The 23,722-nt window shown below is 48.5% G+C and overlaps 12 protein-coding genes across 12 annotated transcripts; 5 read left to right on the forward strand and 7 right to left on the reverse strand.

Moving 5' to 3' along the window:
• Positions 1–52: 52 nt before the first annotated feature.
• Positions 53–1,604, reverse strand: FOIG_09775 (uncharacterized protein). The gene has a single exon (XM_031210061.1). It carries the CDS (start codon positions 1,546–1,548, stop codon positions 169–171), a length of 1,380 nt encoding a protein of 459 aa, XP_031060312.1. The 5' UTR covers positions 1,549–1,604; the 3' UTR covers positions 53–168.
• A 1,119-nt stretch (positions 1,605–2,723) lies between these two features.
• On the forward strand, positions 2,724–3,770 carry FOIG_09776 (alpha-N-arabinofuranosidase; the record flags this gene model as incomplete). Its single annotated transcript, XM_031210062.1, has 1 exon — positions 2,724–3,770. One exon carries the CDS (start codon positions 2,724–2,726, stop codon positions 3,768–3,770), a length of 1,047 nt encoding a protein of 348 aa, XP_031060313.1.
• Positions 3,771–3,813: 43 nt separating this feature from the next.
• FOIG_09777 (uncharacterized protein) lies at positions 3,814–5,186 on the reverse strand. Its single transcript, XM_031210063.1, has 2 exons — positions 4,779–5,186; positions 3,814–4,726 (listed from the first exon to the last, which is right to left on the reverse strand). The coding sequence occupies exons 1-2, from the start codon at positions 5,031–5,033 to the stop codon at positions 3,923–3,925; spliced, it is 1,059 nt and encodes a 352-aa protein (XP_031060314.1). The 5' UTR covers positions 5,034–5,186; the 3' UTR covers positions 3,814–3,922.
• A 1,415-nt stretch (positions 5,187–6,601) lies between these two features.
• On the forward strand, positions 6,602–7,302 carry FOIG_09778 (uncharacterized protein; the record flags this gene model as incomplete). The annotated part of the gene is made up of 3 exons (XM_031210064.1): positions 6,602–6,734; positions 6,786–6,863; positions 6,920–7,302. The coding sequence occupies 3 exons, from the start codon at positions 6,602–6,604 to the stop codon at positions 7,300–7,302; spliced, it is 594 nt and encodes a 197-aa protein (XP_031060315.1).
• Positions 7,303–7,812: 510 nt separating this feature from the next.
• FOIG_09779 (uncharacterized protein) lies at positions 7,813–8,556 on the forward strand. The gene has a single exon (XM_031210065.1). It carries the CDS (start codon positions 7,932–7,934, stop codon positions 8,376–8,378), a length of 447 nt encoding a protein of 148 aa, XP_031060316.1. The 5' UTR covers positions 7,813–7,931; the 3' UTR covers positions 8,379–8,556.
• A 352-nt stretch (positions 8,557–8,908) lies between these two features.
• On the reverse strand, positions 8,909–10,137 carry FOIG_09780 (uncharacterized protein; the record flags this gene model as incomplete). Its single annotated transcript, XM_031210066.1, has 3 exons — positions 8,909–8,956; positions 9,009–9,982; positions 10,035–10,137. The coding sequence occupies 3 exons, from the start codon at positions 10,135–10,137 to the stop codon at positions 8,909–8,911; spliced, it is 1,125 nt and encodes a 374-aa protein (XP_031060317.1).
• A 735-nt stretch (positions 10,138–10,872) lies between these two features.
• FOIG_09781 (uncharacterized protein) lies at positions 10,873–12,512 on the reverse strand (the record flags this gene model as incomplete). Its single annotated transcript, XM_031210067.1, has 3 exons — positions 10,873–11,288; positions 11,338–11,866; positions 11,919–12,512. 3 exons carry the CDS (start codon positions 12,510–12,512, stop codon positions 10,873–10,875), a joined length of 1,539 nt encoding a protein of 512 aa, XP_031060318.1.
• Positions 12,513–13,116: 604 nt separating this feature from the next.
• On the reverse strand, positions 13,117–15,321 carry FOIG_09782 (uncharacterized protein; the record flags this gene model as incomplete). Its single annotated transcript, XM_031210068.1, has 2 exons — positions 13,117–13,261; positions 13,301–15,321. The coding sequence occupies 2 exons, from the start codon at positions 15,319–15,321 to the stop codon at positions 13,117–13,119; spliced, it is 2,166 nt and encodes a 721-aa protein (XP_031060319.1).
• Positions 15,322–17,025: 1,704 nt separating this feature from the next.
• On the reverse strand, positions 17,026–18,065 carry FOIG_09783 (uncharacterized protein; the record flags this gene model as incomplete). The annotated part of the gene is made up of 3 exons (XM_031210069.1): positions 17,026–17,174; positions 17,229–17,774; positions 17,828–18,065. The coding sequence occupies 3 exons, from the start codon at positions 18,063–18,065 to the stop codon at positions 17,026–17,028; spliced, it is 933 nt and encodes a 310-aa protein (XP_031060320.1).
• Positions 18,066–18,662: 597 nt separating this feature from the next.
• On the forward strand, positions 18,663–20,268 carry FOIG_09784 (uncharacterized protein; the record flags this gene model as incomplete). Its single annotated transcript, XM_031210070.1, has 3 exons — positions 18,663–19,730; positions 19,778–19,888; positions 19,936–20,268. The coding sequence occupies 3 exons, from the start codon at positions 18,663–18,665 to the stop codon at positions 20,266–20,268; spliced, it is 1,512 nt and encodes a 503-aa protein (XP_031060321.1).
• A 325-nt stretch (positions 20,269–20,593) lies between these two features.
• On the reverse strand, positions 20,594–22,209 carry FOIG_09785 (uncharacterized protein; the record flags this gene model as incomplete). The annotated part of the gene is made up of 2 exons (XM_031210071.1): positions 20,594–20,747; positions 20,801–22,209. 2 exons carry the CDS (start codon positions 22,207–22,209, stop codon positions 20,594–20,596), a joined length of 1,563 nt encoding a protein of 520 aa, XP_031060322.1.
• A 471-nt stretch (positions 22,210–22,680) lies between these two features.
• Positions 22,681–23,712, forward strand: FOIG_09786 (uncharacterized protein; the record flags this gene model as incomplete). Its single annotated transcript, XM_031210072.1, has 3 exons — positions 22,681–23,005; positions 23,054–23,256; positions 23,383–23,712. The coding sequence occupies 3 exons, from the start codon at positions 22,681–22,683 to the stop codon at positions 23,710–23,712; spliced, it is 858 nt and encodes a 285-aa protein (XP_031060323.1).
• Between the last annotated feature and the right edge of the window lie 10 nt (positions 23,713–23,722).

Genomic DNA, 23,722 nt, shown 5'->3' on the forward strand with positions numbered 1-23,722 from the left:
TGCGGGTCTGCTAAGGCTGAAACTGCTATTTGAGGAAGCTGGCAACCAGTCGCGGTTTCATTGGCTTTTCTATTCAGGTGAATAACCTCTCTCTAGCCAGTTGAGGCTCTGTTACCAGCATTTAACTATATCTCCGTAGGACAGGCTATATTTTATAGGTGAACAGGATCAACGGAGACAATAAACCGCCGTTTTAGGCACTCTCTTGCCCCTAGTTCCGTCTCTGCTCTTCACTTTCTCGATAATGCGCACCAGTGGGTTCTTCCTCGCCTCCTCTGCGACTTCTCCAATCTCCAATTTTGATCCACCCATCAAACCTCGTAGATAACTCTCCACCTCCTCGCTCCTCTGCCAAGGCTGATCCTCAAATTTCAGCGCCGAGTCGAATGAATCTTCCTTAGAAGCAGGCCCTTTCACAAACGGATCTGCCCCCTGCTCAACAAGAAACTCAACAATCTCCCAGTTTTGGTGGTGAACTGCTCTCGACAGTGCTGTGCCACCTGAATAGGTTACAGCGTTGATGTCAGCGCCGTGACTCAAGGCCATCTCCATCAAAGGCCTCCAGTCTATCTGCGCTCCTGGGATCGGATAACAATGTAGTCTCTTGATAGCACCATGTAGTGGGCGTGAGTATTCCGGATGAGCGCCGTGTTCGAGAAGCATCTCCACTACAGCCATTGGACTCTTCTCGACGGCAAGGTCTAGCGCTAGTCCAGAGGTGCGATCCATTGGAGGCGTAGCCTTCTCGCCCCATCCCCGCGTTCTCCCAGTTTGGAAGGGGGCGAGGTCTGGGTCTGCGCCGTGCTCGAGGAGAAAGCAAGTGATGTCCACGTCCTGAACGCAGCGATGTATGGCAACTCCAAAATATCCATCGCGGCTAGGAATTTGTTGATTGGGATGATAGCCATGCTGAACGTATAGCTCGAAGAGGGGTAGGGAAAGGTTAGCGCAAGCCTCCCTCACCACTTCACCGTTCAGAGAAGTCCATCTTTCGTCGAGCAGGTACCGGATCACCTCAATCTGATTCGCTCTCGCTGCAAAGACCAAGCCGTCTTGGAGTCCCATCTGCTGAAGTGCTTCTAACCGTTCCCCATCTTGCGTCCAAGCCTTGACGTGATCAAGCAATCCTTTATCACATGCAACCATAAAAGGCCTCACCTTTTCCCTTTTGCAGTTCTCGGCCCGAGTGTGGGCTAACCAATAGCTACAAGCTGGGAGAGGAGGAGGTAAGGGTACAAGGTTGAGGAGTTCAAAGTAGCAATTTATCATAAGTCTCAATGGCTCTCTAGCCTCATCTTGCCTCGCGTCGTCTCTGCCGACAATATCCTCGAAGGCCTGGACATCCTCCTGACTCCAGTTCTGTGAGCCGTGTGAATACAAATCCTTGATTCGCGCTTCATCTTCTGCATTGCGCTTATATCGGTCAGGTCGATATGGTGGGATGCTGGCAGAGTTGGGGCTGGATGGGCCTCCAAAGCAATAATAGTATTGGATTGGTTTAAAGCCGCGGGTCATCATGTGGCGACTTCTGTATATGATTCTTGCCATGATTTCGGCTCAAACTCTGAAATGTTGATGTTGACATTTCTGCTTTTGCTTTTGCTTTTGTTTTTCGTACAGGTACTTCATTTTGCTGCAAGGCATCAGCCCATCAGGCTAATGTTGATACCTCAGGCGCCATGTTAGTTGGCTGCCTAAAGCACGTCCCTTATGCCTTCATGTATATTGCCATTATCCACGCTGGCCCCCAATTAATGTTCGTGTAACTACAGCAATTGTAATTTTGCCGAAAGAAAAGCAATCGCCGCATGCTGTGCCTTAGATATTGATCCTCTTTGCTAGGGCGAATACGATGCCTGTTTTTCGGAGCATTTGCCCCAGGTCCACTACATCTAACATCGTTGACGCTAAGACCCGATGAATGTTTCACATGGCATCAATCAGCGACCGGCTAGTACGGCCGGATCTGTCGGTGCATCTTGCAGGACGGCACGTTCCTAAACGGCCCTTGACCGTGAAACAGCATGATCTTGACTTTTCGTTCTCCCAGGGTCCAATGTATCTGAGGTTCTAGATGCATTACGCAAACATGGAAAGCAAGATCCAATGAGGTAGCATCGTGCACCTTGGCCATGTCCTGCTTGTAAGCTGAATGGACCGGTAATCTGGTACTCTGCGGGGCCCAATGCTAAGCGCACCAGTCCATGACACCACCAACCATGCACAGAATTCCGAAATAGTCTATATTCCTGACGATCCCCTGGCAAGTATAAACTCAAACAGACTATTTTCTCACTAACATCAACAAAATACTACACGGGTAATTCTGGATAATAGAAATTCAATTTAGGCACAAATCTTACCGTGATGGACGTCGTATCTGCTTACGCTTGGCAGTGTGTTTATCGCCCCCAGCTGCTTAGTTGAGGGCGCTGTGCAGCATGACAAAGAGTTTATATAGAAAACATCCAGTAAACTCTATTAAAATTGTTTTATCCGGCGGGCCAATCCTGTGCCAAGAAGATACCCCGCAACCCCGTACTTCCAGGGGGAATAGGCTGATTTATCAAGGGGACAAACTTAGTTGAGGTCATCGTCACGGCAGTTGGTATAGTAGCGAGAAAACTGGGTATAAAAGAGATGGGCACGATCCATAGAATTGCTACTCATCAGGCTCTTGTTCAATCTTGTCAATCAAGCATTAGGTTCTACAGTTCGCTAAGATGCAGCTCAAGTTTCTGTCTTCAGCATTACTGTTGTCTCTGACCAGCAAATGCGCTGCGCAAGACACTAATGACATTCCTCCCCTGATCACCGACCTCTGGTCCGCAGATCCCTCGGCTCATGTTTTCGAGGGCAAGCTCTGGGTTTACCCATCTCACGACATCGAAGCGAATGTTGTCAACGGCACAGGAGGCGCTCAATACGCCATGAGGGATTACCATACGTACTCCATGAAGAGCATCTATGGAAAAGATCCCGTTGTCGACCACGGCGTCGCTCTCTCAGTCGATGACGTTCCCTGGGCGAAGCAGCAAATGTGGGCTCCTGACGCAGCTCATAAGAACGGCAAATATTATCTGTACTTCCCCGCCAAGGACAAGGATGAGATCTTCAGAATTGGAGTTGCTGTCTCCAACAAGCCCAGCGGTCCTTTCAAGGCCGACAAGAGCTGGATCCCTGGCACGTACAGTATCGATCCTGCTAGCTATGTCGACACTGATAACGAGGCCTACCTCATCTGGGGCGGTATCTGGGGCGGCCAGCTCCAAGCCTGGCAGGATAAAAAGAACTTTAACGAGTCGTGGATCGGAGACAAGGCTGCTCCTAACGGCACCAATGCCCTATCCCCTCAGATCGCCAAGCTAAGCAAGGACATGCACAAGATCACCGAAACACCCCGCGATCTCGTCATTCTCGCCCCTGAGACAGGCAAGCCTCTTCAGGCTGAGGACAACAAGCGACGATTCTTCGAGGGCCCTTGGATCCACAAGCGCGGCAAGCTGTACTACCTCATGTACTCCACCGGTGATACCCACTTCCTTGTCTACGCTACTTCCAAGAACATCTACGGTCCTTATACCTACCAGGGCAAGATTCTTGATCCTGTTGATGGGTGGACTACTCATGGAAGTATTGTTGAGTATAAAGGACAGTGGTGGCTTTTCTTTGCTGATGCGCATACGTCTGGTAAGGATTACCTACGACAGGTGAAGGCGAGGAAGATCTGGTATGACAAGAACGGCAAGATCTTGCTTCACCGTCCTTAGATTATGACTTGCGAGCGCGAGTAAGCTTTCTCCTCTTCGGATTGGAGGACAGTTATGAGTAGATGTTTTATGTAAATAGCCAATATTATGAGTGGAGTCGATTATTTCTTCTTCGACCATGGGACTGGTCTCTAACCATGTCCGTCTTGCTATTATGTCTGTAGTGATTTCCAGTGTCTTACTAAATGGTCCGCAAAGGGTCCTGACCTTTTATAATTCCTCTTCCCATTCTCGCTACAGAATGGGCAGTTGTAATAATTATCTCTGTCTCTGAAGCCAGCCAGAGTAAACGGCATGTCCCCTGCAGCAAGGATCCTCTCAAGATACTCTGCTAAAGACGTTGGGATCTCATGGAATGTAGTGCCAGCCTTTTTGTCACTCGGTATCCGACACGTACCATTATTCTGATCCACGCCGCCATGAGTTGTCATGTTGTTAGTGGGGTACGACTTCAAACTCGGTGCTGCCTTCTCGTGAGGGTTTGGATCATAGTGAATAGGCTGGAAGGGGTCTAGACTTCTATCTGAGGCTGGGTATGATACCTGGCTTGCTCGTCGACTACTCTGGGGAGTATGAAAGACAGGCGACTCGGCTATGTCGTCACCAAATGATATGATTGGAGGAAGAACCCTTGGAGACTCTGAACAGTTACTTCGTGTTGTCGGAGAGGTCGTGAAAGGAGAATAGTAACCATCTTGTGGTGTCCTTTGATGGCTTGGTGGTAAGTGAGATACGTATCTCGGATGCGATAGATTGATATTGTCTGCAGAGGCGCGGCGGATAGGTGGTAGACAGAGAGCATCCCGAAGTCTCTCCGCCCGGTTCTGAACCTCCATTTCTTGTACCGATGGAGGCGAAGATGATGTTCCAGGTGTCGGTCTCAACGAGCCAGCTTGGGCTTCAGATCTTATGTCTTCCTGCGCAGGTATAGGGACCCAAGCCGTATTATTTTGCTTCTGTGAATTCCATTAGCTTTAGAGATACTGTATGTGGGGTCTGAGCACTGACCAAATGGCGGTAGATGCTCGTCTTCTCTATCAACCTGGCGCCCTCCTGCTCGGGGTATACTTCAGACCATGCTTGCAATGATCTCTCAACCTGAGGTCTTCCGATTATTCCGATAATATCGTGGCACATCGTGGTGATAACTGCCCGCAGTTCCTCCTCATTTTGCGCTGATTGAGCGTGCGCAACATCTCCGCGGCACTTGGCGACAGCTTGTTCTATAAGCATCACCCGATCCAGCCATTCATCGGTCGACATGTTTGCCTTTGATTACCATGAAACACGAAACATCTTATGTTTGAACGGAGGGAGAGTCACAAGGACGATGTTTGTGAAATCATGTGAAGGGCGCTGTTGACAGGCATTGGAAATTCTGCTTAGTGACTCCAAGGCCGGGCAGCGCTATTGCTTGCCGAACCTCGGAGGCATGGGCGAATGGCTACTATGCGGCTTAAATAGTGGCTGTTAAAAATTCATGATTCCGCTGTAAACTACTTAGTTCGCGCGAGGACGCGTATTCTGGTTGGCCGATGTAAGAAGGGAAGGGTATTGCAGCTGACGGCGGATAGACCGGCTAAACCGGATTATGACGTTGCAAGGTGATAGGTAAGCACAGTGTCTCTATATTTCATGGTGGCATAGCCAGTAGCATTTGCAAATGATGGTCAGAATATCCAGCGTTCCTAGGTGTCTTCTGTGTTGAGATAAATATCGAGCACGAACTGTTGCTTTACTTAACTACTTGACTAGACTACCCGATAGTGTAAGTTTCAAAAGAGGTGATAAATTTCAGAACGGTTTTGACAAGTATTTCCTTATGACCTTCCAAGGTCAAGAGCTTGATATAAAGAGACTGGTGACTTTCAAATTAATATTAGATGTTATCAGCTCTTCAACATCAGCAACAATATCCCGCGGGATCTTTATATCACTCGCCGAGATTTCTGACTGGCACTAAGATAGGCGAACATCGATAGTGGAGTGAATCGTCGAAAGAGGAAGAAGCAGCCGCCAATCAGAACACTGCATATGGATCACATAGCATTCCGCTTTCGCGGAACGAGTTACTGTGGCAGGTGAAGCACCCATTGTGGCTGGTTTTGCTCGCGCCTTGAAACCAAGCAGGCCGAGAACGGAGAGAGCTCAATGAAAATTACAAAGCAACAGTTCCAACAATTTGATGTTCAAGGAATAAGTCACAACTTCATGCAGTTATGTTCAGGACAAAGAAGTGTAATTGACATTGCGTTGAGGCAATAGATGCCATGTGCAGGACAAGACTGGATGAGGTTACAGCCAGGTGTCTGTTAAAGAGTACATAATATACCACATAAGCATGGACTATATATAAGTATTCCTTAACGCCGTATGCTTTGCCAGAGACATCTGCAACTGTCTAGCCTCAATTGGCGGGCGGGGTTTATCGTGGCTGGCTGTACTATCTGCCCAAGATTGGTCTGGGCAAAGACTAGTGTGAAATGCTGAGCAGACTATTGAACAGTATACGCCACGTCTCTCAATATGCTCAGAAAGACTGCAGCCATAGGTTGGTAAAGTTCGATAGCTACAGTAAGCTGCCTGTAGTCAACCGCCCGCCTATGTATGTTTCTAAGGAAGTGGTATGAACTACAGTAAGCTGCATTAACGTGGCCAGCTGAGCTCCCATTGAAAGCCCAAAACTGTTGAGGAGGTCAGCTGGCTTTCTGGGACGCTGTAGGTTATAAAAGACGTTTTTGTTTCCTTGATTTGGTTCTTGTTCCACAGAAAACAACAAACATTTCATCATCACTGTTCCTTATCAACCCCCACCACAAGCCCTTGTCAAAATGACCAACTATTCTCTAACAGTCAAGGTTCCAGGGCGCGCGGCCATACAACAATTCGCGCAGCAGGGTTACAAGCTCTGCTTTGCTTCTGGAGTGGAGCGCGAGGGATACAAGGTCATAGCATCAACCAGCAGTAAGGCTTTGCGTTCCTCTACTTTAACTTACACTGACAATCATAATTAAGGTATTGCGCCTAATGCTCAGTTCAACTGGAATGATGACCTTGGTATTGCTGCCAGTCAATCCAACTTCATGGAAGGAGGTATTGAAGTCATCTGTGTTGCAGCTCAAAAATCAACATGCTAACCAGCTCTTCAGTCAAAGTTCAGGCATCGACTAATGTCGATTCCATCAGGCCCGGCCAAACCTACACCTTGACTCCAGACTATCGAGGCAGTGTTAACGACGGTGGACCTCAAGACGGTATTCGCTTCAATAACCAGGCCGACAGAGCCTCCCCCATTGTGTACAGAACCATCAATGGCTCGAGGGCTCCCATCTACGTCGGCTCTATGCAACTCCCGAGAGGCGCCAGTCAGGAGATTAAGCCTAACAACAGGGTCCGGGTCTGGTTCCAACGCGATGGCCAAAGTGGTACCATGATTGATGGGATCCATGGAGAGAGCATTGAGGTTGACATGTCGGGAAGGAATAGCGTCGCAGTCATCTTCAATGATGATTTTACGTGGTCGCTGCAGTAAATACGATCCTGGGCTGGGGTCAAGTTGGCTCGCATAGTTGATGTCTTGCTATAGCAACTGTTGAGGCATTGAGATAATGGAATACAGATACCGTTCTCAGATGACTGCTTGTTCTGGGTGAAGACTAAAAGCACAGAGTGGTGGTGAGGTTCCTATATCAATTTTGCAAGCAAGCAACTGAAAATAGAAACCCTAGTTTTGCTCTCTTCTTGGTACCAAAAAGGCCGAGAACGGAGGAGCTTCATGAGATTTTATAAAGCACTGCTATTTGAAGTTCAAACCAAGAGAGCAAAGACTAAATGATAATTGCTGGACAAGCCATGTTGTCGTTGTTGTTGCATCGGGACAATAGATTCGACATTCTCGGGGAGACTTGAGGCACTGGATAGCCTGAGCGGACAAATAACACTCCGAACTGGTTGACGTCATAGCTGAAACAGCCCGCGTCGGTCATCCATATGCGCCGTGCCGCTTCACAAAGTAATCACTTCTCCAGAATCGAGCAGTTAATGAATCAAGTATGGATTATATATAAAGCTAATAGTAGACTCTTGGTAGTCCAAAGTATTCCCCCCACTCAGATCCAATACAGTTGACATCTCACACTACTCAACTCAATTACAATCAAAATGCGCGAAATCCAGGAATCAATTACAATTTCAGCGCCTCCATCGCAAATCTGGAGCGTGTTAATGGACTTGGAGTCTTGGCCAAAATGGAATACCTTCGTCACTTCGATTCAAGTGCAACCGCCACACACTGAACTCGCCGTTGGAAGCAAGCAGACCATCACGATCGAGAATAACCAGACATACACCAATGTTGTGTCAGTATTACAGCCTGAAAAAGAGCTTCGATGGAACGGCAGTATCTTGACACCGATTATCTTCGATACAGAGCACTGGTGTCGCCTGGAAGCTGTCGAGGATGGACGATGGACGCGATTTACGCAAGGGGAGCGTTTTTCTGGCATCTTGGCACCAATAGCTGCTGCGGCGGGAAAGCTGAACGAGCTACAGGAAGGCTATGTGAGGATGAATCGAGATCTGAAAAAGGTTGTCGAAGAAAGTAGATAGGAACAGGTCTAGTATAAATCCCTATGCATTCTTTCGGGAGCGCATTGTCATCTTTGTTCCTACTGGTTGGCTGGGCGATTCACGTTGGTGGAGGGCCTCAATATTAGGCAAGGAGGAGTTACACATCTTGTTATTGGCCAGAGAACAAACCAATTCATTACAAACAGAAGTTCCAGAGCCTGATTTTCAGCTCAATCGAATTGCGTGAATATGATCTGACTTTGCTAGAAATAAGGATGGGGAAACGCCTCTGATGATTGCCTGTAGTCTGGGTAAGCTCAAGACTGTCCAACAACTAATTGGCCTGAGTGCTGAGACGGACACTGTCACAGACTTTGGGTTTTCAACCTTAAGTGAAGCTGCTTGGTGTGGCCACAGGAGGCTTGCTTAATCAGCGGGCCAGGGAAGTGGTAGTGAAAACAACCTGTGCAAGCTGACGAAGCGGCAGCGAATGGTCCATCACTTTGGATTAATGGTTCGATGTACGTCAACTTCTTGTAAATCAAATACATAAAACCGAATGCTTGACCTCAATTATTTGCGGCGCCTAATCGCCCAATCTGATTTGTATACCAAAGCTATTCTCTTTATTAGTTCCACCGTTATCAGAGTTGTAGGATGTGGACATACCGTTTCAGCCCCCATACCAACGGCCTTGATTCCAGTATACTTGGCCCAACTCCACGCCTCAATCCTTTTAGCATATGCCAAGGCCCCATACTCTGGTATACTGGTGTCCAGAACTTTCTTTGGAAGGGCAGGGTCTATGACCGATGGCCTAGCTAAACCGACCAGATCACAACTGCCTCCCTTCACGGCAGCCTCCATACCTTGCCGGGTCCGAAAGCCACCTGTCAACATGATGGGGACGTCTGGAAGCTCAGATCTGATGGCGTTTGCAAAGTCGATGAAGAAGGCTTCTCGAGCCTTGGTACTTGCCTTAACTGTTGTGTGCAGGCCAGTGCTGAACATGGGATCTTCGATGGACCCTCCACTGACCTCTACAAAGTCAACTCCCGCATAAACGATGGCCTTCAACTGGGTGATGAAGTCGCCCAAATCTGTGTGGTCAGTTGAATTGACCTTTATGCCGACACAAGCTCCAGCTGGTACAGCTTTTCTGACAGCTTTGACGACGTCGACAACAATCTTGGCCCGTGCTAGTTGGGAGCCTCCATAGTCATCTGTTCGCTCATTCGAAAGTGGGGACAAGAACTGCGCCAACAAGTATCCATGTGCAGCATGGATTTCTACTCCCGCAAAGCCCGCTTCCACTGATAGCTTCGCTGCTTCAGCAAATCTCGTCACCACATCATCTATGTCAGTTTGGGTCATCTCCTTGGGAGTTCCATATACCAATGATCTGACAAGCCATGGGAACAGACCCTTCCCAAGATCTAGAGGAATTGGACTCGGAGCAAGGCTTTTGACAAATGGTGCTTGCCGTCCTGGATGGTTAATCTGGACGATAGGTTTAGTTCCGTTCAGTGAACAAGCACTGGCCCAAGTCTTCCAAGCCGCGAGAGTCTTTTCTCTAGAGACATCCCGGTTCACTGTGAAGTCCCCTGGTGCACCGGGATGAGCGGGATCGATGTGAACATTACCTGTCAATTGGTCAAGAACGTGGTGAGTTGTGATAGTTTGAGCAACCCTTACCACTGATGATCAAGCCCCAACCTCCTTTCGCCCATTCACTGTAGGTTGCGAGACATTGTTTGCCACCTGGAAGGCCGTCTTTGTCAGCCAATCTTTCGGCCATGGCGGCTTTGGTGAGCCGATTTGGTAAAGTGAGCCCGCATTTCAGCGTGATTGGTTGTGCGATAGCGAGTTCCATCGTGATAGTACTATTCGGACTGGCACTCAATTCGCTGTGAAGGTGGAAGTTGTAGAAAGGTCCCGAGTTTGGATGAAGAACTGGGTGAAAGCAAGTGTACCATCGAGCAAGTTCAAACACGACAGATAGAATCTATAATCGGCCCTTTCTACGGTGTTGGCAACCGGTTCAGAATTGTTGACTGCAGATCCACTCGAAAATGCGTCTCCTTTACGGATGTCAAGGTATGGCCCGTTATAACACGTAATATCCCGCTATTCTCCGTGCCCAATCAGATGCCGCACCTTCACTTTCAACTCTTTCTTTGCAGCCTTCTCTCTGTATCACAAATTCTCAACGGGGCGCTCGACGGAAGTTCTTTTAGTCCTTGATGGGGAAGTTGCAGACGAAATTGGAGGTAATTTATCTAGAAACAACAGAGAGCTAGGAAGTACGAGACCAGCCCTTGATATAGGACAAGAGCGATCCGAGAACAACTTAGAAAATAGTTCTACTGACTTGATTCTATACAAAATTATAGGTGACGCTCTCGGGCGTGGCTGTTTAGTGCCATATACGTAGATACTCCATACGGCCTTTGACAAGAGCTAGAAACTGTAAAGTAACACTAAAATGCCATTCGATCGCTCTAACATGCAAATTGTACCAAAGAACCCCGTATCATCTGTATAGAGCCACCTTGACACCAGTCTTATTCGACGGCCCAATCCTCATAACAGGCACGTACGGCTCTGGGTCGCGAGGCTCGATGCGCTTGAAAATCTTAGCAAGGTGAGCAAGGATATACGCCGCCTCAGTCTGAACCATCATCTGAGCCGGGCACCGTCTTGGTCCACCACCAAAAGGCAAAAAACCCCACGAGCCTCGATATCCGTCGAACCTCTCAGGCTTGAATTCATTTGAGTCCTCGCCCCATGCCTCGGGATCACGGTACATGACGGTCTTGTTGATGAGAACCAGATCACCCTTGCGGATGAGGGTCGGTGATTTGCCATCTGGACCACCGCCTACTGGTATCACGACATCCTCAAAGGCACCGCGAAGTTGAGAGACGTTATTGGGGATCATGCGATGAGCTTTTCCGTTAGCTTGAGAAGACGTGGGGAAGCTAGTTGATATACTTACTCTCATTCATGACGCAGTTCAGATACTTCATGTTTCGAAGAACTGAGAAATTCATCGGGATGTCGCCCAACTCATGCACCTCCTGGCGGATCTTATCCCAGACATCAGGATAACGAGCAAGCCACCAGACGCAGTTGCTAATGAAGACGGACGTAGTGTCAATATTGGCGACGAGAATCAAGCAGATCTGCGATCTCAGCTCCTTAACGTCCTCAAGGTTTTGTACCATTGTCCAGAGAAGATCAGTTCGCTCAGGCTCCAAGTCAGTTGCGCCCTCCTTGATCTTCTTTTCACGCTCATGTTTCTCCTTGATGGTTTCTTGAATGGGAGGGGTAACGAAGGCGTGGATCTCTTCAACTGACTTCAGCCATGGAGTCCAATCGCGAAGAAACATGAGTCTGTTAAGCTGAGCGCGGAGACGACCACCATCGAGAACGTCAAGCATTGTGTTGGCAATCTTGGCACGCTCAGGGTATACCAAAGCTTCAGTTGACTCGCCAAAGATGAACTCCGTGGCGATGTCTAGAAACTAGGTTAAGAGTGTCAGCTTGGGTAAACATTCTGAGGCTACAAAGGCTTACCCATCGTTGCAGTAGAGGCTGCAGATCAACCGTTTCGCCATTTTCAGGTAGTAGTTTGATGAACTGGTCCGTGTGTCGAGCTACTCTGTCGGTGCTTGTATACACCTGACGATCAAAGAAGGGCTGGATCAGGAAGCGACTGTGCTTCCAGTCCTCACCGTCAGTAGTAATAGCGCCCTTATCGGCGAAAGGAGTCAGTCCTCTTCGAAGATTACCAATAGGTGTGACTCCAAACTCCTTGAAGTGAGTCGCATAAACAGCTTTGAGAACTTCAGGATCATAGGTGTAAATCCACTTAACACCAAACATGTTGATGCTAAATGTCTTTGTGTGAGGCATGCTGGCATGAAGCTTGGCGAGCCATGCTAAGAACTGGTTTGATCGCAAAGCATGGATCTGGCTCGCTACTAGGTCAAGACCCCATATTGGATCCCACTGCCAATAGCGAGGTATCGGCTTCCAGCCTTTTGCGTCAGACTTTTGGCTGCTTGTGAAAAGCTTTCGAAAGATGAAGATGAGAAAAGCAGCTCCAACTGCAAGAACAGGAAGATTTCGTGTTGTGACCTGTTGGGCGAGTAATTGATGGAGCGCCATTGTTTCGTGTATAATAGCAGCGAAGTCTGTATAGTTACTCTTAGTTAGGGTGGCTCAGAAGGAGGAGGTTGGTTTAATTACAGGTTCAAATCCGGTGGCGTATATGGATGGCTATGATAAACTCTGGGATATTGGGGTAATACTAGTTAACTCGCTGAAAGAGTGCTACTGCCAAGCAATGAGATCTCAGCCGTCGAGAAACGTCGGGGCAAACACCTAGACAGTGCTTTGTTGGTTCTGAAGAGGGCATCAACGCACTGTGCAACAAGGGTGAGACGGCACAGGAGGAGATTCCCCGAAGGATTCCCCGTGGAATTTCCCGTGCATATATCACGCCACTTCAAACAACCTCGCATTCTCGGGTTAAGAATTTCTATCCGAAAAACGCTATTCATTATGCAGTATAGTGACCTCGGGAGAGAACTTGGTATTACTTCAAGTCACCAGTGAAGAAATTGTGCTGCCTTGGATCTCATATGAGGGCAAAGCAACTCGAAAGCGGTTGTCAATGTACATAATAGTCCATTTAGGATCAAAATAGTTTAGCATTTATTATCAAATACTGAATTCGAGCATGGGGCAACTATTCCGAAGTATCAAAGGACTATGAACCCATCCAAATATCTGTTTCTGCCAGTGACTCCCTTCGCCTCTGCCTTTCCATTGTATCACAGCAAACTTTCAGCGCAGTCTTTACTGTTTCGATAATCTTCGCGGACATCTTGTCACCGACATCCTTTCGTTGTAGACTATCAATATATGATAATGCAGATGAGAACAAGACAAACTCTTCTGTTGACCCTGAGCCACGTGATTCTTCTACACGTCTTTTGAACGTTGCAATTACCTTACATAGGATATCTCGAAGTTGCTCTCGAGAAGCACTGTCCAAGTTTGGGAACGAGTCTTCCTCAAAATCTCGGATTAGATCGAGACATAGGGATATTGTGGCCCGTCTCTGCATAGCAGAAAACTGCCCTGACCCGTTGGTAAGTAGTGCTGAGTACGAGCCTTGATTTGCTTTGGATGACAGTAGCTGCGCCGAGATCTCCATTCGCATTCTTCGTGAATAGTAGTACTCCGGTTTAGTATTTGCTTCGTCAGCAAAAGCGTCATGTAGTGCCAGCACAAATGGCTTGGTGAAGCTAGTCAAGAGACTGCTCTGAAAGTCGCTGAGCTGAGAATCTAGCTTGGCCTCACCGGCAGAACACACCGCATTGAGCTCGCATGCGAGAGTGTGGCATTCTTGATACGTCTTTGAGGACCCGGGTGCGTTCACAAGTTGGAGAATCCGCAGACGTAATCTTTGAGTTTGCGCAAGGAGCATGAGAACCGATGACTGGTTCACACTCTGTGATTCAAACCCCAGCACCAGATCATCATCCGCAATGCTACTCGGCACCTCACAGTCATAGCTCTCAGGCGCAATGGGAGCCGGAAGTCGCTGATCGACAGAAACCTGCAACGACAACTCCAACATTGTAGCCCAGAGCCGTCTCCGTATCTCGGCTTCCTTCGCGGACATATTCGGCGACCGGACTCTTGGTTCCCGATGCAAACCCATCTGAACGGCCATGTGAGTTAGACCGTGTCCTTCGGAAAGCCATGCTACGCCCATGGGGGCCGAATCCTGGTGGTGCGTGTGACGTGTCAGGGCTAGAAGACAGGCGATCTGTGCCATACTTAGATCTCCTCGCATGCCCTTCATGCTCTTGCGGGCGAGCCAGTCTTTGACGTAGGAGATCCCGTTAGTTGACTGATCTCGCCATGAGGTGGCCTGATCTTGCTGCGACTCTGTTGGGGTCAAGGTGATGGATCCAAGTGCTGCTACTAGAAGTAGCTTGCAGGCGAACGTTTCGTCAGTGCTTGAGATTGATGAAGCAGAGTTTTCCCAGAAGTGTTCATAATCTCTCAAGAAAGACGGAACGTGAATGATGCGCAGTACAGACTCGAAGGTCTTGATGTATGCATCAACCAGTGAGTCGCAGGTTCTTCTGGCTGGAAGCATTCCACTAGCACCACCTCGGGTCAGAACCGAGTCCTCACTCACAAGTCTGCTTTCGTGATTTTTCTGAACCTCGCGAAGAAGCCTCTTGTAAGTCTGAAAAAGTGGTCGAAGGGCTTCTTGCTCAGATGAAAGGTGTAGATCGTCTCCAGAAAGGTTGTCCACGAGGAATCTCAACTTCTCACATTGGGAAAATGGCTCATTCCAGTGACTCTCATGGCCTTCGGCACCAGAATATTCCTTCTCTCTGGTTTGGGCTGCCGAAGACCTTCCTGAACTCTTGGTTTGAGTCAGAGGCATGTTGTGTAGTGAGTTTGTGATGCTGCTAGCCATTGTTGAAGGAAGGCTAGATGTTGTCCACGATGGTGATCTCGACAGACCTTGAAGAAGCGAATTCGTTGAATCAATAGAAGCTGATTTCGAGTGCGAATCACTCATCCCAAAGAAATCCATATCAACAAACCCCAGCGACACATCAGTCATGGGCGCAACATCCATATTAAAAAGATCCATCTCCTGCACCTCATCAAAAGGCTGCTGGCCAAAGATCGACTGCTCATGAGGTACCATATGCGCGTGACTGCTCAGAACCAACGAGTCGTGCTGCTGCTGCTGCATCCCGGGATCCAGGTAACTCTCGGGAATTCGAGCTGTTGGCTGGTTGTTGTACACGCATCGCAGGCTCGGCATTGATTTGCTACAGGGTCCGCAGGGAGAGTGACGGTCGCAGCGAATCTTTCGTCTGCGGCATTCGGTGCATGCTACGGCGGGACGGCGCCGTTTGTATGCTGGGCCTGGATCCATTTGAAGAAGAGCTAAGAGGGCTTTTGGTTATGGATAGTTTGGTTTAGTTTAGCCGTGAGTGGGTGTTGTCTGGATGACAGGAGACACCTCTATCTTTGAAAGGGAGCTATTGATGACGGTTCATATGTATGGGAGGCTTATGTCCACGGCAATAGGATGGTGTCACGAACTATGAGAATGATACGCCCAGGGCGTCAATGTTGTCATGCAAGTACAACATTCACCTTGACATTATCTCTTCTCGGCAGCTGCGAACCGTATTCAGAAACAATACCCATTCCTCTCTGTGAACAATGCAAATAACGTTCGACTTCCACTGCAGTCAGCCATATTGGACACGCTGTGATACGCGTCGATCAAAGGATGCAATCCTAGCCCTATAAGGTTACACCTCCCCCCAATACTCGGCATCCCAATGTCGATGCGAAATCTTTAGATTGGTGGATTTAGAGCCTGACACTGTTTACAATCTTGACAAAACAATAGTCATGACGAATATGTCAAGGTTGTTGCTGCGTGTCAGATCCTCCGGATAAAGTTCTCCGCCCAGATGCAGATTCCGCGGAAGTCTAATCAGATCATGTTCCCCCATCATTTCAGACAGGGCCAGATTTGACGGTCCTATCAGTATCTCACTTCGTTATCTGATTTGCTGAGTCCCACGGACTTTAAAAGAATTGCCGTCGGCAGTGGGGCGAAGGATTACTGAGACATAATGCCATCGGTCCCGAGTGGTCAGCTCGCCCAACGTGCATTGGCGAGGACTGGGAGCGTCTGAATGGGTGTGAAACAACGGCTCATAAGGCTAAAAAGCTTGGTATTCTAGGCGCTTAAGCCCAGTTGCGCAGGTCAATGCAGGATTCCGGCTTGGAAAAGTGCAAAGGCCATGGTTCTTGATCCTCTGGGACTGATATCATTGAGCCCAATATGATATATGGAAACATGTCATATAATTGTTATGTAAAGCCATTGTGGCAGTTAGTAGTATCTTTGCGTGCTAGCCAGCTGTTTTGCGGGAGGTATACCCCAAAGTCATTGATTATCTATAAGCTGTTGACGTACTGTAGAGCTGTGACATTTATGCACGTTTCCCCAACGCCTCCCCTTTGGGGTTCTTTACGAATCTCGGGGTAAATGAAATGTCGATCTCGATACGGCACGTAGGTGACATTTAAACTTTGGCGACGTCGCAATGGGGGATGACAAGTGGGGGACATCTCAGCATTATCCACAACTAAAGCTCCTCTGACATGCAGAACAAACCCTACCAATATGAGCGTTGCAGCAACTGTTCTTACGAGTTACCTTGTAGGGAACTCAATAATTATCTCACTCGCATTCCGACCAATGGTGATTGCAGGGCGTATTCCGAGGCGGGCCTTCGCACTTTATCACGCAGATCCTTCGAACCCCACAAGGCTGTAAGCGTTACAGTTTGATAGGTAAACAGGGAATGGCAGCTCAATGACAGTTATCAAATTTGCATGGACTCGGCTTGATATGATTTTGATTGGCAGCTGGATGAACGTTTACTGATCATTGTGATCCCATGGTGCAATTTCAAGATTCTGCATGATTTGAGGAGGACATCCCAGGGCAGCCAGAAGCGATTGCACTGTAATTTCAGATACTGTCTTGTTTGGGTTCTAGTGCCAACTAACGGGATCCTTCCGAACCAAGCATCATCACATAAAGGTCTAGAATCTACTTCTTAGGCTTCAATCCTCCGGCAGGAACACGACCCCTGACAGCAAAGCTCTGAAACTCAGCCCCCTTCTCAGCAAGCTCCTTTCGAACTCTAGTGTCAAGAGTATCAAGCTGCTCAGTAGTAAATCCTTCAAGCTCAGGAAGAGCTATCATCAAAGTCAGCACTAATCACAAGGATAAAAGGTCCGAAGAAAACTTACTGCGCGCCATAGCCACAATCATCGGCCCCGCACCAGCTGCACCGTTGATACTAGCCTGCTTCAGCTCAGGCTTAGCCTTCGCACCAACCTTGCACTGCAAAACATCAACCTGAACATCCTCCAGCCCCGCATTCTCCATCCACTCTTTGAGGTTGGGGCCAAAGTTGCCGCCCATCTTCTTGATCTTCCAGATCTGCTCGAGAAGACGGAAGAACTCGTGCGCTGCGGTTCCTTCCTCGAGGAGACTCTGGTCGCAGTCGAGTTCTACGAGCTCGACCCAGCCGCCGGGTTTGGCGAGGGCGCAGAGATTGGCGACGGCTTGCTCGAGAGAGAAGTTGCCGCAGAAGCCGAGGACTTGGCGCTGGTGGACGAGATCGAAGGATTCTTTCCACTCAGTAGGCCATGGCTCTGTGATGGACTGCTTCTTGAACTCAATGCCATGGGGTCGAGGCTTGGGGAACAAGTCCTCGACCAGATCAGTACCAATGTAGGTCTGCTCATCAGCAACAGGACCAGCTTGCTTGCGAAGGTCCTGCAGCCAGATACCTGAATCACTGTTATCATCCATCGGCGCTCTTTGTCTTAGAAGTTATACATACCGTCTGCAGTGGCAGAGTCAAGAATTCTAAGACCTGGCTTCTTCCAATCAACTGGTGCATAGGACAACTTGCCACCGGCAGCATCAGTATAGACCAAATGGTTATCAGTCAGTCGAGAGATTTCTTCCTGCAAGCCACGCTTCTTCGCATCCTCCATCAGGGCATCCATTCCAGTGCCATTAGCAACGCTGGAATCGGTACCCGTCTGGGGAGGTTGGTTAACTGCTTCAGTAGCCATTCTTTGATTTGTGCAAATATTAACTTGTTGTTTTGTTTGTGGAGTTCAATTGCCAATATTGCTACTCTCAACTGCATCAATTACTACCTTCTTTTAACTGTTTACTTCTTATCTGTTAAACGCCTCCAAAACTAGTGGGTATAGTGCGCGGAACGGCCCGTGTCGTTCTCTGATACGGCGGCCGACAGTGCATACGAGTATTTACCGCGCTGATTATACTAAAACCGGATCTACGGCTCACTAGCCTAAAGACTAAGGTGAGCCAGGGGTTTTCCGTGGGGTGCCGAAGGATTCAAGCACGGTAACGGAAAATGGAGGGGAAATGGGCTTACGGCTGACGCACCAAGTTTGACTATGCCGGATACAACATTGGATTTTGCCGCTCACGTAAACCGGAGTGTTTTCTCCGGGCTGATGTTGAGAATTCACATGCCGAAGGATGGGCGGGAAAACGGCACCTTTACATCAGAACTAGTTCTGTGATGGTGGGTTGGTGAGATAACTTTCGTATATGCTGTCATGCCTGTCAGGATAGGTAGTAGGCATACTGTCTCATCTCTACAGCGAGTGAGTTGAACACTCGGCACTAAGACGACCATGGAAGATTTGCAATTGAACGCCAGAACACTGCTGACAGTGGCAGCGTCTCTCATTGCACTGCGCATCACCTACACCGTCGTCTACCGCCTGTATCTATCGCCTCTAGCAAAGATACCAGGACCAAGATTAGCAGCTCTCACTTTCTTCTATGAGTTCTACTACGATGTCATAAAACGAGGCAAGTTCCTCTGGAAGATTCAAGAACTTCATCGTGAGTATGGTCCCATCGTGAGAATAAACCCTTACGAGGTTCATATCAACGATGATAGCTTCTACGATGAAATCTACGCCAGTGGTCCTCATCATCCTCGCAACAAAGTCCGCTTCATGTCTACCCATGATGAGAGCATGTTTGACAGTTACGCTGCCGAAACCCATCGAGTTCGGCGGGCTGCATTGTCTGGATCGTTCTCGAAGCAGTCTATCCGTGCTCTTGAGCCGCAGATTCTACAAACAATTCACCAACTTGCTGGCAGAATGAGCTCACTCAGGGAGAGTGGAGAGGTTGTGAATCTCAAAGCTCTCTACAGTGGTCTTACCATGGATGTCATCGCTCAATATTGCTTTGGCGAGAGCATGGATAACATGAAGCAAGACCAGTTCGGCAAAGAGCTGTTGGACTTCTTTCATGAGATGCCTCAAGCTCATCCAATTGGACGCATGTTTCCATGGCTGTTTGATATCATCCAAAAGATTCCCATTAGCTATCTTGCAAAGCTTGACCCAAAGCTACAGCCACTGGCTGACTACGACAAGAAGATCTCTGGTCAAATCTCAGATGTCCTGGCAAAAGAGAAGAAGGATGGGATTAGAACTGTCTTTCATGAGATGAGAGATAGCAAGCAACTTCCCGAAGCGGATAAGACTCTGGAGAGGTTCAAGTCTGAGGCGGCTATCTTTCTAGGTGCTGGCACTGAGACGACGGCTGCTGCGCTGACGACGTTGAGCTTTCATCTTACAGAAAACCCAGACATGCTGGCTATACTGAGGAAGGAACTTCAAACAGTCATGGGTGATGAACATTCACCTATTACTGTTGCGAAACTTGAACCCCTCCCATATCTAGTGAGTGCGCTCCGATACTGGGCTTAACATTCACTAATTACAACAAGACTGGAATTATTCAAGAGGGTATCAGGCTCTCATTCGGTGTTCCTGGACGCCTGCCTCGGTATGCACCAACGGAAGATCTTGTTTATGCTGGATACAAACTGCCTCGGGGAGTAAGTCACCACCCCTCCTGTTGCTACCGGGACGCTAACTCTCCTAGACTCGCATGAGCTCATCCTCATATCTCATTGACACAAACGAGGAACACTATCCAGACGCTTTCAAGTTTGACCCAGAGCGCTGGATGCACGCTAAGACCGGTTTGAGTCGCCACTTTGTGCCGTTTTGTCGAGGAAGTCGTCAGTGCATTGGTATGAATCTCGCATATGCTGAGCTATATCTCACTGTTGCGACCATCTTCTCGAGGTTTGATTTTGAGCTGGTTGGCACGACTAAAAGAGATGTGGAGATTTCACATGACTTCTTTGTCGGTATGCCGCCGTTGGATTCGAAGGGTGTTAGGGTTAGGGTTGTGAAGGATCGCAGTGAATAGTGTGGCCAGTTTGTAAACTGTAATACAAGAATGACTATCATAACAGCAAGTTCCGTAAGCTTGGCGAATCAGTCCAGACTTCCTCAAAAACGCTAAAGGTGACCTTGCACACTTCTTTTGGGAGACCGCTGGGCTTGGGTCAACTCAAGACAGCTTCTGGTACCACAGCATCGTAGATTTAGGGGTATCTCCAAGGCATCACTGTCCCTGTCTTGTATCTACTAGAGGAGCCAGTCCTTCGGGCCAATGATTTGAATATCACCTCTTTGTGAATAAAGGCTTCTCAAGCAACAGTTATGTGTATAAAATCTTTAGCTAACTATAGTCATGCTTTCTTGACGTATGCCATCAGTGGAGGCTTTGACCTCGTACCAAAGGTAAGCTGCCCTTCTACCCAATTCTCGGACTCAGACGTAAGCTCAATATCAAAGCGATACAAAAGCTTACATAACGCCAACCGCAAGACATAAAAGCTCAGTCTGTAGATTGTTAGCCTATGTCTCAATGAGGCTCATGAAACAGTAAAACTCACTCTTGTCCGAAGCAAGACTGCGGGCCAACTGAGAACGGGTGAACACTGCCCCTCACATCATCGATGCAATCCTGAGGCCGACCCTTTCCTTCAGGAAGCCATCTCTCGGGTACATACTCCGATGCTCTAGAAAAGTTGTGCTTGACTGAGTAGGTCACTTGATGCAGCATCATGACCACTGTGTTGCCGGGCACAAAGCGACCCGCGATTTGAGCCCCAGATGCAGGTACTACACGGTCGGTGCCGGTTGCAGCCGGTGAGTAGCAGCGAATAGACTCTTGAAGACATGCTTCCAGGTACGGCAGGTCTTTCTGAGACTGGCTAATCTTATCCATTGTGATATCGGAATCACGAGAGAAGGCTCTGCGAACCTCTTCCAGAAGCTTCTTCCTAATATCTGCACTCTTCTTGCGAAAGACGAAGTAGACAAAGCCTGTGAGTACTGTAGGCATAGCCTCACATCCTCCTAACATCAAGAATGGTGCAAACTCTCGTAGAAGGTCAAGGGGCATAGTTCCCTGACGTCCAGTACTTTCGGAATCTCCATCAAGCACCATTTGCAGCATGTCATGTCGAGCTGAAGTGAGAGCGACACGACGGTCAAAGCGTGCAAAGATAGGCGCCATGAAAGAGTCACGTTCACCGCTTCCCCAGCGATGAACAGCAAAGAGGAGGAATTTGTGTAAGAAAGGGAAACGGTTGAGGACAGCGAGGATGGTGACACCTCGGGCAAAGCGATCGAACGAGTGTACCCAAGGGATGAACTCTGAATCAGTAAACAGATGAAGAGATTCACCGAGGAACAGATCCGCGATGAGATCGCAGATGAGAAAACTGTTCATATCTCGCATATCAACAGCTTCTTTCCCTTCACTAACCTTCTGCAGAGCAGAGAGGTACTCCTCAATATGCCCATTAATCATACCCTCAAGTTTCTTAACATTCTCCCTCTTTAGCGCCGGAACCATCGCCTTTCTCATAATACTATGAGTCTGCTGCGATCTCGGCTTCGCAGGATCCGGATTCACCAAATCACCGCCTACCAAAGCCGCAAGACGAGGATCTTTCGCCATGCCATCTTTTGCAGCTTTTGATGCACCGCAGATATCAGCCCAGGCGCGCTCATCAGTGAATGTGAGAGCATCTGGGGCGATGCGAACAACGCCGCCGTATTTGTTGTGGAGATTGATGAGCCAGGGGAGTTGGTGGCCGCTGGCTGTTGCTATGAGATGGGGGATGCGGGAGATGGCGCATAGTTTTGGGCCGGGGAATTTGGAGAGGGGGGAGAAGTAGAGTTCGTAGATGATTGAGATGAGAAGGGCTGTGAGTGAGAGGGTACTGAGGGTGACGATTACTCGTGAGGCTGGTGAAGCTGTCTGCCAGGTGGAGGCGACACGCTCCCAGTCCATGCTGAGCTGATTCATGGTAAGGTTCGTGGGGCTTGTCATCTCAGCCAACTTGAATTTACAAGTGATACAGAAACAGTTATTGAGCAAGGCCAATTCATTCAGTCTACAAGATCAATTTCTAAGCTATAGCACTACCCCTCGATGCCTTTGACATAACCATTGACCATCAGGAGAGTAGGCGCCTTGGATGTCACATTAACGGCACTGACCCGTGCTAGACATACTCTGATTCTCCGTGCCGCCCGGGCCGGTCGTGCAGACATGCATCTGCCGGAGAATCCTTCATCACATCGGGTATAGTACCCCGTGCAGACCGCGTCCTGGAAAACAATATCCCGACTTCTATCTCTCCATGCACTTAGGTCTCGCGTCACATCCTCTTTCATCTGTAAAAAGGCGGAGGAATTTCAGTCCAGAATCATGATTAGAATAGCTGTCCATATCAGACGATAAGCACCCTGTCAGCACAGAATGTCGTCATCACACCCCGCTCCCCAATCCTTCGTGGCAGTTTTCGTAGGCGCAACGAGGGGTATTGGTCTCGCTACTCTCAAGGCTCTTACCCGGGCTTTGCCTAATCCGCGGTTCTACGTTATTGGTCGGTCGAAAGCGAGGTTTGCGGGTGAACTCGCTCTGCTAAACGAATACAACCCTAATGCTACGATACAATTCGTCCAAGCTGAGGTTTCGCTTATCAAAGCCATTGATGGTGCTTGTGAGAGGATTAGGAACTTGGAGAAACATGTGGATTTGTTGTTTATGAGTCCAGGATCTTTGGCGTTTGGTGGACCGCACTGTAAGACCCTCTTCTTGCGGTGTTTACGCCTGCTGACTTTCTCCACAGATACTGGGGAGAAGCTTGATCTTTGTTTTGCTCTATCCTTTTACATCCGCATGCGTCTTATCGAACGCTTACTCCCCATGCTCATGCAAGCACCCCACCCACGGGTTCTCTCCGTCTTAGCCGGGGGTCACGAAGGTCCACTCTTCACTAATGACGGAGATATTGGATTGCGCAAGAAGGGTAACTATACAGCTCCGAGGGCGGTAAACCAGGTCACTACATTGCACAGTCTTGTTTTCATGTACTTGGCTTCTCATTACCCAAAGTTGTCTTGGTTGCATGTGCATCCTGGTTGGGTGGCGACTACCTTTCTATCTGATTTACTACAGAGCGCTGGGATAGTAGGTGTACTAGCTGGGAAGATCGCTCTGCCTATTTATCGATTCATAGCTATGTCTGAGGAAGAATGTGGGCGTCGACAAGCTGAGTATGCTTTGAGTGGGAGATATCCAAGCAGAGAAATGATTTGTTCTGCAGTTGTTGACGTTACTGATCAAGCAGCCTGCTATGGGTCGTGTAGTGGTTTCTATCGTGTCTTGAGTGACGGGAGCACAGCTACGGATGGCAAGGTTCTGGGTCCTATGGAGAGGGAGGAATGGCCTCTGGAGGTTTTTGAGCATACTCAAAAGGTCTTTGGGGAGATATTGAGTCAGAAGTAGGATGATGTCA

This window comes from Fusarium odoratissimum, assembly GCF_000260195.1.
Source record: "Fusarium odoratissimum NRRL 54006 unplaced genomic scaffold supercont1.16, whole genome shotgun sequence".
NCBI lineage: Eukaryota > Fungi > Ascomycota > Sordariomycetes > Hypocreales > Nectriaceae > Fusarium > Fusarium odoratissimum.

Coding starts and splice junctions, on each gene's coding strand:
- FOIG_09775 (XM_031210061.1), bottom strand. CDS start 1,548: ATGGCAAGAATCATATACAGAAGTCGCCACATGATGACCCGCGGCTTT.
- FOIG_09777 (XM_031210063.1), bottom strand. CDS start 5,033: ATGTCGACCGATGAATGGCTGGATCGGGTGATGCTTATAGAACAAGCT. Junction 4,727..4,778: donor CGAGCATCTACCGCCATTTG/GTCAGTGCTCAG, acceptor TGGAATTCACAG/AAGCAAAATAATACGGCTTG.
- FOIG_09779 (XM_031210065.1), top strand. CDS start 7,932: ATGCGCGAAATCCAGGAATCAATTACAATTTCAGCGCCTCCATCGCAA.